This window comes from Myodes glareolus, chromosome 7 (assembly GCF_982192425.1).
Source record: "Myodes glareolus chromosome 7, mMyoGla1.1, whole genome shotgun sequence".
Lineage (NCBI taxonomy): Eukaryota > Metazoa > Chordata > Mammalia > Rodentia > Cricetidae > Myodes > Myodes glareolus.
Window position 1 is genome coordinate 84,730,021 of NC_142032.1, and position 16,293 is coordinate 84,746,313.

The 16,293-nt window shown below is 45.2% G+C and overlaps 1 protein-coding gene across 1 annotated transcript in view; it reads right to left on the reverse strand.

Moving 5' to 3' along the window:
* Positions 1-11,744: 11,744 nt before the first annotated feature.
* LOC125417046 (acyl-coenzyme A synthetase ACSM2, mitochondrial-like) overlaps positions 11,745-16,293 on the reverse strand; it is a 32,356-nt gene continuing 27,807 nt past the window's right edge. Inside the window, exon 14 of the mRNA XM_048460270.3 lies at positions 11,745-12,446. Coding sequence (XP_048316227.3) covers positions 12,342-12,446 — 105 coding nt within the window. The 3' untranslated portion in view covers positions 11,745-12,341. The remainder of the gene's footprint in view (positions 12,447-16,293) is intronic.

Sequence of the window (16,293 nt, forward strand, 5' to 3'; positions counted from 1 at the left end):
ACCCGAGACTTAGAGGAAGTTACACTCGTCTGCAAACCAAGTAAGAGATCTGATTTGCACCCTGGAGCAAACCCTAATCCTCTTGCTTTAAGTCCTGAAGACAGTCTAGCTCAACCACAGATCATGCAAAACTCAGGTCTACTAGGGTCCTTGTCAAAAAGGGACAGCAGCCAGCAGTCAGGGAACTGGTTCTAAGAATGTTTGCTTGTGATCTCAAAGGCAAGGCCACCAGTTCAGAGATTTAAGAGAATACCCAAAATGACTAAAAACACTTTCTAAGGAATGGAAGAAGTATTTGTTCCTTCAAAGGGACAGGTCAACATATCAAATAAAAAGGAACCAGGCAAACCTAACACCATTAGAGAAACATATCAAGCTTGTAGCAGCCTACCACAGGAATTGGAGACCTGTGGGTTGTCAGAAGGAGAATTTAAAAGGCTCACCTTACAGAAGCTCAGGGAGATGGAAGAGAACCTATGTTGACAACAAGATACATTGAAGAAGAAAAGTAAATGAATTTAAGGGGAAAGTAAGCATATTTGTCATGAAATGAAACAAATATTTTCCAGAGACAATCTTATAGGTAGAAACTATAAAGTATGAAACTATAATTTAATTTATGCTGAAATTAATTGATGAATTGAGAGTTAGAATTTATACATAATTTGAAAAGTGATATCGACAGCTACTGCCAATAAACTGTCATGGTGCTATGAATTTCTATTAATGTATTCATTTTATTTAAATAACATTTTTTCATTTATTTTACATACTAACTGAAGTTTCTCCTCCTCCAAGCCCCCCATATCTGCTTCCCATCTACCCACCCCCACTTCCTCTCCTGTTCTGTCTCCACCCAGAAAGGGGCGGACCTCCCATGGCCTTGAGCAAAGCATGGCTCCTCAAGTTGAGGCAGGATCGAGCTCCCCTTGAGTCAAGAAGGGGCAAGGCAACCCAACATCAGGAACCAATTCCCAAAGCCGGCTCTCTGAATTTTACTGTATTCCCAATAAAATTATGGTTCATAGTTCTTATACCCAAAAGGCATCGCAAAAATAAAAATACATGGGAATAATGGGGAAAGAAAAGACTATATGAATGCTTTCATGTCTCTGTTCAATATAGTGATGAAGTCTTAGCCAAGCCAGGCAGGAGAACACAGAGGCCCTCAGATGAGAGACCAGGGTCAATGAGCACTGGCAAAGGCTGGGTTTCTATAGGAAGCCATGCAGACTCTTCCACCAGGCTTCTAGTGCTAATAATTTGATGAATTTACAGGGTGCAAGCTTAAATGACAAAATAAGTACTACTATAGTTATATGCACTACCAACAAATTATCTAAATAAAGCAAAGGAGGAAGAGAAGGAAATTAACACCATCATAGTAGCTTAAGAACAAAATAAAATCTTTGAAAATCAATTTAACTACAGAGACCTGTGTACTATTCACAGTGAAATATCGATGGAAGAAGACACAGATAAGTAAAAATATATTCCGGACTTATGGATACAAAAATTATTGTTAAGATTTTCATAGCATATACACTTTTCTGAAGATTCAATACAATAGTTATAAAAATTCCAACCAACTCATGTGACCTTGACTGGCTAAGGCATCTCTGAACTAAAATAACAAAGCCAAAAGTATTGTATATCCGACTTCAGAATATACTGCAGAACGTTAGTTCTCAAACAAACATAACCTTGACTTGATGGTGGATGTATGCATGAGTGGACGAGAGTGGATCTTAGAAATAAACCCACATGTTGGCAGTCAATTTATTTTAGCCCAGTTGAAACACCTTAGGAAAGAATAGATCTGAAGTGTCTAAACACACACACACACACACACACACACACACACACACACACACCTCAGGAAAGAGAATAGATCTGAAGTGTCTAAACACACACACACACACACAAACACACAAACACACACACACAGTGACTATGCAAAGCGATATATAAACTAATTAGCTTAATTGTGGTAGTCCACAATATATATCTGTATTAACATATCATGTATATACCCTACATATATACAATGTATCATTTTATCAGTTCTACTTCAGTAACACTAAAAAGTTTCAAACTAAAACCAAAACTAAATAAAAACTAAATCCAAACCCCTCCAAGGCTTACAAATGTAGGGTGGCCATTGTTGCAAATTCTGGGCCTTCTATTATGTTTTTCACTGTCTCCTACTCCTCATATCCTGCTTTAAAGTGCTGCAGCAAAACAACACAGGCTAAGAGACTTAAACCACAAGATGTATTGCCTCCCAGCTCTGAAATTTAGCCCCCTCCTGCAGTATTGGCATGGGCGGTTCCTTCCGAGGCTGTGAGGCCAGGCTCAGTCCCAGGCCCCTCTCATTAGCTGATGGATGGGCAGCCTCATGCCCACACGGTGCTTCCTTGTTTCTGCCTCTATCTGTGTTCAGATTTCTCTTCTTGGTTATGACATCATTCTTAGTGGATCAAAGAAGCCTTCTTTACTGTAGGCAAGTAAAAACACACCAGGGAGTGGAGCCCATTTCTGAGTTTCTCAGTGACCCATCATAGCAACAGTAGTCTCCTCAGCGACCCCTAACAGGGTAGGAATGATGGTAGAATCGGTTTTGAGTGTCAGAAACAAGAAACCTGCACGAAGCTGGTTTGTTAAGACAGGAAGCAGTCACTATCACAAATATCTCATTGCTTGAAACACAGAAACTTGCCAGTGTTTGTCAATTCTTCCTTAATTGTCTGTTGTGTGTTCCTCCTGGCACCTCTAAGGACTAAATTCTATGGGGAAAAAGAACTTCATTTTATATAAAATTTTGATGTATTATTAGTGCCCCCTCCCCCCATGCTCAGGTGCGTGCCGCTATGTGCTTGTGGCTGTGGGCGTCAGAGGACAGCTCTCCAGGCTGTGCTCTGGCTTTCTGCCTCGTTTAGGCAGGGTCTTCCTTGTTTGGACCAATCAGTGTACTCTTGGCTAGCTGGCTGGTGAGCTTCAGGGCTATCCTCCTGACTCTTGTTTTCCGTCTCATAACAGGAGTGCTGGGATTCAGATGTGCAAACCAGTCAGTTTTTATGTGGATTCTGGAAAATCGCTATCAGACTTACTGGCTGAGCTATATCACCAGCCTTGTTTGTGAAACGGTATCCTCAAGGCACAGGACGCTATTCAGAACCAAAACCCACGTATTGGAAGCCGAATAAACGAAAGTGAGGACTCGAGCGCCGCCTGGTGGTCAGATGAGCTAAACCGATGCCTTTGAACCCTGCTTGAACATTTCTTGGTCTCCCTGGCTTCAGCCTGAGAACCTTGCAACTTTGGTAAAGTTGACAATCTGGGCACACCCCTGACCGGAGCAAATGAAATCTTTGATGAAGGAAGAGATGAAACTTTGAAATCAGTAGGCTCACGTGAAAGGCCGGAGCATTGAGGGAAACACAGGTTTCTAGAAACTTCTGCCTTCCTACTCATTACTGTCACTATTCCCAGGATGACCCTGGGGCATCAATACATGAGATTTCCTTGGACCCTGTTCCAGTCAGGTTGCCAGGGAATAAAGAAAGAACAAACACTCTTGGAGACCAGAGGGAGCTCCAGCAGGGAACTCACGGGTAGCGTGTCCCCCTAAGGAAGAAGAGGACCAGCTCTGCCCCCCCCCCCCCCCCCCCGCTGATACCATCAGAAAGAAGCACCAAATGCTGACATAATAGTTTTAGGTAATGACTTAAAATACTACGCAAGCGTCTGGAACAGTCTTCAGTAGTCTATATTTGCAAAGGTAAATAAATGATGAAACAACCACCGTGCTTGGAGAATTTCGCGTTGCCCCCTGGGAGTTCTTCCGTAGGACAGGCTTAAGGTGTCACGCTTTTCTACCAGTCTCAACGCTCAGCTTGCTGGAAGAGTTGGACCTGTCGACAATGGACTGGGCCTTCTTCACCCTGCCTGCAGCCCCAAAGGGCTCCTCTGTTCTGATTTTTAGGACCGTCTTCGTTGTTAGTACCCAGCTCTTGTGTGGAGCTGGGACATGGAAAGAGTTGGCAGGAAGTGAACAAAAAGACCCGAATTCCAACAAAAGCGCGGATCCCAGTGTCCTCGAAGCCTACTCCTGCCCATAGCTCCCATGTCTTCCCCTCCAGCTCCCTTCTGAAGCAGACAGGCTCTTGCGGTGGGCTGAGCAAAGGAAGCCAAAATGAAGCAGGCAGTCATTTTCTGACCATGCTGCGAGCAGCCTATTGGGCCTCCCAGACCTCGCTACCCCGGATGGGCGAGGGCTTCAGTTCCCTTGCCTTGCCCCTCTACACGGAGCCTCACACATTTACTCTCTCCCACTTCCTTACCGGAATCCGCGCAGAACTGTATCACTTGCTTTTCACAGATGAGGAAACTGAGGATCTGATGGGCAGCGTATTCTTGGTGAGAAGAGAACTGGACGTATCACCTTCAGCTCTGACCGTGAGCGGCTTTCCCAGAGCGAGTGCCCCATCTACTTCCTTTAAGTAAGGTGGCACCATATGCCCTGCCCATACGGGCCTTTTTGGGCTTCCTCTTTTCATGATCAATTATCTTGATCTATTTTGACTCTGGTATTTCTCAAACTCTGGCTTGGATGGCTCACCTTTGTTTCACTTCCTGGTGAAATTGTTTTACACTGTTTACTTTCTTTTTCAGGGCTACAGATGGGAGTGGGGCTTGGTCCATGATGTGTGTGTGTGTGTGTGTGTGTGTGTGTGTGTGTGTGTGTGTGTGTGTAGCAGGGGGTATTCAAGCGCTATTTCTCAAAACCCTCAGCATTTTTAAAAAGGAAAGGAATATTAAATCAACAAATAAACCTTCTATCTCAACTCTAGTTTGGAAGTGCCACAAACAAGTGAAACTAAATACTATGAAAACACAGATTGTTAGCTTTGCTAAATCCTGTTAGGTCACAGTCTGCTGCCAAGTATTTGAAACTAGTTGTGCTAAGAGGGGGAACACATTTTCACTAGCCATTTGTTGCGATGGTAGCGCTGCATGAACAGGCAACTTTCAAATACACCAACGCAGACTTTCCTTCCTCGGGCCGGCAGCTTCGGGGCAGGGAGCAGCTGTGGTCTCTCCTCTGCCTGGTCAAGTCTTTGGTTGGGAGTAGCTCACTAGTGTGTGCTTTATCAATGGGACAGGTGGCCGCAGATAGGTGAGACCAGGAAGACACAAGTGATGAGGACTGTGCCCAACTTCAGGGCCCCGGAAACTCTGCAATCTTCCCTTGCGGGGGAGGGGGCGTTGATAGTTGCAGAATAGCAATAGACTCTGCCATAGAAACCTAGAGATGGCAGAGTGGAGCTTTCTAAGGGACTCTAGGAAGATGATTTTGCTTTAGCCATAACTCCTGCCCTTGTACTGAGCTCACAGCGATTCCCCACCCCAGAACTCACTCTGTAAAGCAGGCTGACGTCACCTGCCTCCATCTCCGGAGTGCTGACATTAAAGGCGTGGACCACTGCCGCCCAGTACCCACGGCGATTCTAAACAGGCTTCTACAGCAATGAATGGGGTGGGTAACTGGAGAAGGGACTAACAGTTGGGTGGAATACATGAGAATTTGCCACATCGCTCAAGCCCCTGCTTCCTTCGTAGGTTACAGCCCCGAATCTTTAACTTCTCTCTCGTTCCTTTTTCCTCATTCACGTTTATTGAAAGTATAGACAGAGCCAACTGCATCTACCCTTTCGTGTGCCAAGGCTCAGCCAATAGCTATCAGTGTTCTGACCCATGTGCTCAACTGAATGTTGGTGAGGGGAGGGAGACAAGTGCCCAAATCTTCTGCCACCAAATGCAATGGGCTCTCTTCGGTTCTTGCTGTGGCTGTTCCCGGCGGTGCTGTTCGACTGTTTTAGGATTGTTTCCTCCCCTCTTTCTGATACTGCACTGGCCTTTTGTCTCCTTCATGTTCATGGGCTCTCCTTCCTCTTCGGAACCCTTACGTACTATATCTCTTCAAGAACCTGCCCTCCGTAACCTGCGGCTCCGCTCCTTCCACATGTACCTTCCCCCATCTCAACAATCTCCTGTGTTGAAAATTACCTACATTCGAAGTCCCGATTTCTCTCTGAGCTCCAACTTAAGTTCCTGACCAATTATTCAGTGCTCCATATTGCTACTAAATATACTAGACATCAATATTGAGCAACCAGTCCTGTTAACCCGAATGAGCATGTCCACTGAGTGAAACAATATTCCCACCGCTCAACCCGCCTTTCTCAGTAAATGCTGAAATCATGGGCCCCAGTCTGTCGGGTTGAAGTCATAGAAGTCAACATTTAGTATCCCCCTTCCTCAAACACTGTCTCCCTTATTTAATCATTAATTCAACAAATCCCACAAAGAAGAGGTTTCTCTAAGCCCTTCCCGATTCCCTTTTACAGATTTTCCTTTAGCCCTTTTTCCACTCGGCCGCCAAGGTAATCATCTAAAAGGGCACAGTTGATTCAGGCTTTGCGCCGTGTTAGCTGCTTTCGTGCATTACTCTTTAGCGTAAGTCCAAATCCTTAACATGGGATAGGACGGCCTCCTCTGCCATTGTACAAGTCGACCAGGGTTCTTAGACCGCAGAGTCTCTAATGGGGTGATTCTCCTTCTCTGGGGGATCTTATGTGTTAGTTTTCTCAATATGTGCGGGCAGCAAGTCTGTGGAGAAGACACCGGGCTTGGGTGCTGACTGTCCTATGAGCCCTTCATGTTGAAAACTAGAATGTGCTCTTGAGAGGAGCTAGAAATGACCTAGTGGGGTATCTTTGGTCATTGGGGGCATACTCACAGTAGGGAGATGAGGTTCTGACCCTCCCTTATTCCGTTTCTGCTGGCTTGTGAGGCGAGACATTTTGCTCTGTAATGTATGCTTGTGTAGGTGGAGGTGCTGCCTCACAGCAGGGCTGAAACAGCGAGTCCAGCCCACCATGGGCTGAAAATCCTGGGACTCTGTGTCCAAACTAAGCTTTTCTTTACAGAAGTTGATTAACGCAGAATCTTCATTGTAGAAAAGAACATGAATGACCCTTTAATCACACTTGTGTGATGGTGTGAAGCTGGGAAACTTCACACCTTCAATACATACGCAAGTGTTTACCCCTGAAGCTCCTCTAGAGCCAAAGATAGGGCTTGCCCGTCACTGCTTCTTGACACCAGGCATTCCTAGAGGAAAACACTAATTTTAAGAAGATTCATTTATTCTATTTTATCTGTATGGGTGTTTCGCTTGCATGAATGTTGGTGCTCCAAATATATACACACTTGATACCTGAGGAGGTCAGAAGAAAATTTCAAATAAAGGAATCAGAGTTATGACTGGGTGTGAGCCACCATTGGGTTGAGAAGCAAACCAAGGACCTCTGAGAGAGCAGCCAGTGCTCTCAACTGCTGAGTCATCTATCCAGCCCCAATAGGAAGGGTTTGCTGATGTGAATTTTTCCAGCATTTTGGGGAGCTATTAGAATGCTGCATGCTCTCCCCCACAGTAGAGTTCATTGTCTGTCCTACCAGAGGAGGAAGCCCCATCCTTTGTATGTGGGGGGAATATGAGAGTATATTATCACCCTGAGTATCAGGGCTGCTTGCACAGGGATTTAATGGTCTGCCTATTGGTTGTACTGTCCCTTGAAGTAGCATTAGGAGAGAGATATATATGGTTGCTAAAATAACATGCTCCGAATTCAACATGCACAGAAATTCAACAGTGGACACCAGGCTCCATTTTCCCATGGACTCCGTGACCTCTCTTAGCAATTGTTTCAATTGTTGCTCTCATAGCCTGTTTGCAGGCCTCCACTCTTATTGGACTACATACATCATTAATGGAAAAGCAAATTAAATTCTTGGTCTGTGTGGCTATCAAACTTAAAAGTAGGCTGGATGATGGCCTACCTCAGAAAAAACTGGGACAAAGCAATCACTTGACAACATCTGGAGATGTTCCTTATAACATTTAGGCAAGAACATCGTAAGCAAGAGACAGTAACTCAGAGTCACAATGAATCATAATAAGTCAAGACATTAAGACCAGCCCTTCTCTCATCTCCCCTCTCTCCTTGGCATTCCCTCTGTTTCCTTCAGCTCTTTGAGCACTTGAGTCTCTCCCTAGGTGATGTCACTACCTCAGTGATGTAAGCTGGCTGCGCATCCCCCGAGACTGGGCTGTTGACAAGGGGAATAAGTCTCCCTAGGCACAGAATTGGACATTATCAGCTTAGCACAGGGCTATGCAGGGGAAGGAGTACAGTTTTATAATGTGCCTTTAGCTTCTGGGACTCCCATGAAGAGAGAGAATTTCTGTCCCTTCCTCTAGGATCTGGGACAATACCAGTGACTGGTGGCCTCTGTGGCCTTTGAGGGTAGGTGGAAATTTGACCTTGTGTAGGTGTGTGCATGTGTGTGTGGCAACCAGAAGAGAACCTCTGGTGTTGTTCCTCAGGTGCTGACCACCTGAGGGGGACGAGGCACCACAGTAGCCAGGGACCTAAGTAAGTTAGGTTGGCTGGTCAGTCAGTCCTAGGGATCTGTCTGTCTCTTCCAGAGCTAGGATTATTAACATAAAGAGCTTTATTTTATGGGGTGTCTAGGGCTTGAACTAAGGCCCCCATTCTTGCAATGTATCAGCTGAGCAACAATCCTACTATGATTTACTCTTAATTACCTATGGAGGTATGACATCTGAGACAACCACGCTGTGAGGAAATTCTGCCCACATAAAAGGTCTCTGTTTGTTACTCCGGCCCACTCAGGTTCTACGTGAGTGAAGCCTTCTGATGACAGGTGATCGGACACTGTTGGGCAACTGGAATACCAGACGCTTCTTTTTCACAGTTCTGGAGTCTATGGAGTCCATGAGGAAGCCGGTAAATAACCTGGTTCTCTGTCAAGGCTCTCGCGCCGTGCAGACCCCTGCTTCCTTCCGTGTCCCACAGGATCAGGAGAGAAAGATCTCTTTCTGTCTCCCCCATTTCTTAAAAATCTGCTGACCCCACCACTCCCTCATGATCCACCTTCATGACGTCCTCTTAGCCAGGATAAGGTTCAGTACAAATATAGTCAACATATGACCCGGGGGTGGGGGGGTGGGGTTTGCAACATAATCCCATCCATCAAATTCTCTCAACTCCTCAATACTTCAACAGTAGGTCCTAGATGTATTGGAGCCCTGACATTAAAAAAAAAATCACTGTTCCATTCTTTTTCCAAACTCCAAGCCCACAGAGTTTATAAGCATAATGAAATGGCTGCTTTAATCTGTACTCCCTTAAGTTAATTTGTTATGACCTAATGGACACTCAGGACAGGTTGTGTTCTTCTGCATGGTGGGGGGTGATGGTGGCTGATGTCCCTGCTTTTGAAAAGGTGCTGGCAGGGTATTACAGGGAGAGAACAGAAGAAGAACAGAGGAGGATGAGGGGGTCAAGCTCCATCATATGCTGGAAAAGACAAGGGCTGGCGACTTCTTCACAGCCCCCATACACTGGCCTCTACTAAAGAGATAGGCTACTGTGAGTACTCGTCTAGGCCATACACAGGAAGGATGGAGGGGAGTGAAGGGAGTCAGAGTCTATACTGAGGGACAGCACAGATTCCTCTGAAAAGCAAAGGGCCTTCACTATGCACAACACCAAGGCAAGGCTCATGGGTTGGACACTGCAATGAAATGTAGTAAAAATCATTCTTAATGTAGGAAAGCCAGCACAGAAAGTAAAGGAGTAACATCCGCTCACTACCCCAGTGCTAGTGAGGTGGAAACAGGACGGTCCCCCGGGGTCCACTGGCCAGCTAGTCTAGCCTAAGTGGTCTTCAGGCCAGGGAAAAATTCTTTCTTAAAGGAGAGTCATAGTGTTCCCGAGAGTGATAATCAAGACTTTTCTTTGGTGTTCACCAATGTGAACACTAATGTGTGCGCACACTTTCACACACACATGCATACGCACATGCGTGCACACTCACACCTGGACACACATGAACATGCCTCCATATACACATTCATTCTCACTAGGGAATGATGACAGTAGGCCACAGGTTAAGAAGGACCAGTCAGAATCAAGAGAAGAGCGTGGGACACAAACAGCTGCTGCTCAGAGCGGATAGTGTCACTCAGCTAAAACCGCCCAGTGTCCTCCACTAGGAGAAACCTTTGGCTGAACGGAGGTTCTTCTCTAGCCTGAGTTTTCGCTAGATAAAATCCTGAGTAAGACCGTGTAAGGTCTAAGCCTTCAATCACAATTTAGTATGAAACATGAGCCGGAGGAAATGCATCAAGAAAAGACTTTGGAGAGGAGGGAGAACAGAGGCGTCGGAGAAGGTCCAGATGCATGAGCAAGCTTCTCAAGAGCTAAGCAGCTTGTGTCCAAAGCCAGAGGAAGCCAGACTTAGAGGTTGTCTAATGCCATCCTTAATTCTTTTTATTCTTCATTATTTTACTATAATTATTTATTTATCTGTGTGTGTGTGTGTGTGTGTGTGTGTGTGTGTGTGTGTGTGTGTGTGACCTATGGAGGTCAGAGGACAATGGGCAGGAGTTAGTTCTCTCTTTCAGCCTTGGAGATTGAACTCAGGTCATCCGACTTGGTGGCACGTTCCTTCACCTGCTGGTGATCTCATGGGCCCCTTTTCCCTTTCAGAGATTTCTTCTAGTGCAGCCTGTTTGGTATCCTAAGCCGTATTTGTATTACATGATGACCAGACTCCATGCAAACAACTCATGTTGTCCTTTTGAGAATTAATCTGGGTACACTGACGTGGGAAGATAAGAAGCTTAAGAGGGTAGGAAATGAGGAAGGCTCATGTGTGACACCACCCTAGATTTTTCCAGTGGACAGCATGGATGGGTGAGAGGAGAGGAACTGTGACCTTCTGCCCTCGTGGAGGTGGGTGGCGTGGCTGCTTGCTTCCTTGCCTTTCAGCGACTGCCCATACCTTCACGAGTCCTTGTTGATAGCCCACGAAATGTCTTAGGATCTTGAAACAAAGCACCTTTTCAAGTCTAATAGGCTTATAATATGAAACCCAATGAGGCTTGATTAAAACAATAGTTATGAGAGACCTAGACCAGCTCTTACTGGCTAATTCATAGATTGTTTTTATCCGTGCTAATGTCATCTTTACAACATTTCAGGACATGGCAATCACTGCGAAGCCCGAGTAAGCAGCACGAGCCCAGCTGTTCTGTAACACAAACATCTGGAGTATTGGGTTTTCACACTTTCATAGGGATAGAGAGTTTGTGGGGGGGGGGCAAAAAGGGGGAGTTAGTTTTGACTGACACAGACTGTAAAAGTCAAAGCAGACATACTTGTAGGCTAAGGGACGATGGTCACGGCACAGGCTTTCCACAGACAGAACCTGTCCCTGTGTTTCCCCCTCTGTGAAACTTCAGATGATGACTCTCGTCAAAGAGCGGTAGTGGCTAGCTCCTGCCAAATGTTTGGTAAGCAGTGTTCTTTCATTGTCACTGAGTGTTCTTCAGAAGAGGCACTGGCTCTTGAGAACCTTTGCCTTCATTTCCTGACTGCCCAGTTCCAAGAAGACTCATTTACCCTTGATCTCCAGGTTACAGGTGACGCTCCCACCACCTCAGCATCCCCTTGCACCTGTAGAGCTGCTGGTCAGGTAACTATAGTAACCGGGCCATTTACATCATCTGTCAGTCCTCCATGGTTTCCCCAGCCCATAAGCTGCTACAACCCCCCTCCTTTCTGTCTACCCAAAGAATGCCCATAGAGTTTTGATTTTGAAATGATTTTAATATTGATTCTAGGAAAAGTAGATACAATAAGAAACGTGAGCCAAAGGGCGTGGCATGTTGGGAGGTGCAGAAGCTGAGCCTGCAGATGCCACACGTATGAAGCAGGATGGCCTGTGACTTGTGTAGAACATTTCTTTGGGCATGACAAATGTTGTATAAGTGGCATTTCCCTCTCGTTTGGACATGATGCCCCTAAGGACTGAAGCAAACTGGGAAGACTTTGGTGTCCTGCCCACAGTCTCCTCTTCTCCTAATTTCCAGTTCCTTCTCTTCTCTTTTCTTTCCCTCTTCACTCTACTTTTCCCTTTTTCCTTCCTCCCTTCCTGCTCACTATTATTTATAATTGCTTTTCCTTGCTGTTTTAGATTTTTCTCACTTTATTTTTTTTCCTGCAAATCTCTCATTCCCTCTTTTTTCTTTTAACATCCAACATGTCATTGTTCTGTGTAATAACTAAACAAAGACAGAAATCACATACACGCCTCTGTATGAGTACTCTTATATCTCCGTAGGAAGACTGAGAAGTCCCAGGAAGGACTGGGAAAACAGAACCACAGTGAGGGCCTTGGGAGTCTCACTGGGCCTGGCCTTGTCTTGATGTTTTCCATTCTTCAGTTCGGAGCTTCGCTCGATTGATTTTCCCTGTGATGGTCTTGGGCAGGTTCGAGACAAACGCCACCTGGTGTGAGAAATCAGATCAGCGTGGGTTGACCACAGTGGCATTAGATTTTTTTTTTTTTTTGAGGAGCTGCTGTAAGCACCAGCTTTTAAGTCTGGAGGGTCTAGATACATAAGGGGGGAGTATGGAGATGTTCTAACGTCAGCTCTGTCTGTAAGAAGCCTCAGAAGGTCTCTAGACACCAGGGCAGGAAGAAGATGGCTAACCCAGAGCAGGGAGGACAAGAGCACTGGATTTTATATGCAATCTTGACGAGAGAAGCAGTAAAATGAACATGGCATAGTCCAGAGGCAGACAACTGAACTTCCTTACCAAACTCTGTAGGCTTCACTTCCTACTCAAGTCAACTTTAGAAGGTCCCTGGATGTTTCCAAGACTCAACTTAACTATTAAGTACACTAAGGGACAGTAATATCTTTAGGTTGTTGTGGAGATATTAAGAGGTTGTTCATGGAGTGGACACGCGTGAATAGCAGCTGTGGTCATTCATCCGAGCTAGAAGAGACATCTGAAATAGATATCTAACTGGGGACATGGTTTTAAATTTTGTCTCAGTTCTTATGTGTGATTGGCCAAGCTACACAGTCTCATTGATGTCAGCATTCTCTCATTTGAAGTGAAGGACCCACTCTGATATTCCCGAGCATTAAGCTGTAGATGTTAACAATTCATTGAGACTTTCACTTAAGTGACTCGGCTGGCTGTGGCATTAATCTGGGAATTGGTTGTTTGTAGAGCTAATAAAAGGTAGTCAGTGGGATTCTGGTAAAGAAAAACTATATTCTTGGCAGCTTCAGAGTGAATGCTTCCATAAGAATTGTTGAGAAAGGAATTTGCTCAAAGCACATTGGGATGGACCAGAGGCTGAAAAACCCGTGGGCAGAATACATAAGCATAGTCCCAGCCATTCAGTTAGTCCCTCTTCATCCACGGCTTGGTTTCAGTGGGCTTTAATTACCTGTGGTCAACTGCAACCTAAAACAGATGATGCATATTCAAGAAATAAATAATTTGTAAGTTTAAGTGAATTTTTAAAATTAGGTTGTTCTAATTGATTTATTTTATTACCTGTGTTGTTAATTTCTTATCATCTTTGAATTTTAAACTGTATTTGTCAGAGGTATTCATATATGATGATTAATCTTGTCAGCCTAATTTGATTGACAAGAGCCTAGGAGGTTAGCTAAGAGCATCTCATGGGGATGACTAGGGATGGGTTTCCAGAGATGATTGGACCATGATAGCTCTGTGTTAATGAACGCTTTAGTCCATTGATGATTTCACATCATCAATGTTATTGATATTTCACATCATCAGTGTTATTAGGAGGTGGTGAACCCTGGAAGCTGGGGTCTAGAAGGACGGAGAAGATCACAGTGAAGGACTGTCTCTGGGGTTATATATCGGCCTTGGCCCCTCTTGTGTTTGCTCTTTGCTGACTTTCTGTGTGAGGCGCAGCCTCTTCCTCCACAGGCTGACACTACCATGTGTTCTGCCTCATGCTGGGCCTGGAATCAACAAAGCTGAAGACTAAAAATGGAAATCGCTGAAACCAACATAAGTTCTTCCTTGTATGAGGCGTTTTTCAGGCATTTTGGTCATAGTTTGAGAAAAGTAGCTGATACAGTATACATAGGGAAAGAAGCCCACAGTTTACAAGAAGTTTGTTATTACTGAACTGCCCAAAGTCATTCCATTTTGTTCTTGTTGAGCTAGCTCTACCCACCCGCTCCCAGCCCTTGCTGACTGCCCACTCCCAGCCCTTGCTGACCATACCCTGCCCAGCTGAACGTTTCCCTGCAGCTGCACTTGGAGGCCCATTCTCTTACAACTTAAAAAAATCATTTTTATCAATAATTAGACCTTTCGAAGTCCTGCTTGCCTCTGGCATGATGTGATTACTGTTTTTGGCTTTATAACCCCACCCTGTGGCAAAAGCCTGCTCTTGATCTCTGGCCAAGAAAGTCATGGTGGCCTGTAGCTTTCTCATATGTGGTGATTTCTTATCCACTGGTCACCCTGTTTTAGAAGGGACAATGGTATTGTTTCTGAGTGATTTAGCATTTGAAGGGCAAAATGGAATAATTGCAGCGAAGACCAACTGTTCTAAAGGATTTGCCGTTTGGTACCCGGAACACATAAGGAGTGGAAGGGGGCCACAAGGAAGAGTTCAGTTTGATGCTAATAAGAAAGCTACCCTGTTTTACCGTGAATGAGGAATAGAGGATGTGGCTGGCAGGGAGGGCACTGCAGGGGAAAGAACCTGCTGCCTTAGGGACTCTAGAGGACAAGAACAGGGCCAGTACTTGAGTGACTCATTGTGTGTATGGTGTGACTGGGTCCCCTTTCTTGGTCTTACAAAATGTCCAGTAGCAATTCAAAATCCCTCACATATGGCATGACTGGATATCTTGCTTCTTCTTTAAAAGTTAAAAATAAAGCCATTCATTTCTGTTATATGTGTATGGATGTTTTGCCTGCAAGTTGTCTTTGTACCATGTGTATGCATTACCTGAAGAGGCCAGAAGAGGGCGATGGATTCCCTGAAACTAGAGTTACAGACAGTTCTAAGCTGCCTTGGGGATTTTGGGAACCCAGTAAAGATTCCCTGGAAGGGCAGCTAGTACTCGTTACTGCTGAGGCATCTCTCTAGCCCCATGTATCTTCTTTAAAACAACACTCATTAAACGTTTACTCTGTTCCAGCCACTCTTCAACATGTCCAATGCTTAAAGTCTTAACCGCTCCGCCCCCATATCTAGAGAGGACATCTAGTTCTCTATTAACTCAAACGAACCTTCAACAGATCAGAGTCCCACGCTAGTTCCCAGGCTGTTTCAGCAACATGGCAGACTCCCCCAGGTGCCTTTGTCTATTCTCTCTCTCTTATGTATATAAAAACTTACCAAGTTAATCAGGGAGCTGCCAGTTCGGTGGTTTCTTTAGCAATAAAGAAGCCCTTTACATACAGAAGGGAAAATCAACATCTTCCGACTTTATTTTACAGATGAGGAATCTCGGGATCAGAGAGGCTATTGGGCAATTAGCAGAAGTGGATTTTGACCCACAGTGTGACTCCTGAGACTGTGTCGTGTTGCCCCCTTTCGGTTTGAGAATGAAAGTCTGGTTGTGGGCTCTGATAACCCAGCTGCATCCCTTTGCAGGAATGGAGGACAGGACATAGCGCCCCACCAACATTTTTCTAGTACCTTTTTGAAGGATTGCTGTCTTGCTAGGGTCATGGCCCTTCCCGCAGCAGCGTGCATTCATGCCTTTTCTACATGGGGTTACAACGGCCCTTTCCAGCTCCTCATTCCAACTCAGCACATTTCTGAACTGACCTCTGAGCTTCTCATGGGGTGGTCCAGGTTCCAGCTGAGACCGAAACTCAGTGTGCTTTCACTATGCCCTTCTCCCCCCTTCCCATGCTTCCTTTTCCCAGAGGTACATATCCAACACTCTTAAAACCCTTGCATATGAGCATCTCTCCCTGGGGTCAGCTCTTAGAGTGCCCACCCATGACAATTAGCCTGTAGCAAGCCACTGGGCACAGAGGATACCTAAGAATTTAATTGGCTCTAAGCCTAATGTGGTTCCTCTCACGATCCATCCCAGGCTCAAAATATTTTTTCCCATTCTCTGGGACAAACTCCTATTTTGTGCAAAGCCAGCAACTGGGTTTGCTATGGTTTGGACATGAAGTATCTCCTAAAGAAGTTCATGTGTTGAAGGCTCAGACAGGGTTCAGAGGAGGAGCTGTGAGGGTGTGATTGGCTCATTGGCTTCCTCAGTGGATTAATTCACTGGTGAGTTCAGAACCTGGTGGCATCGTTGGGAGGTGATGGACT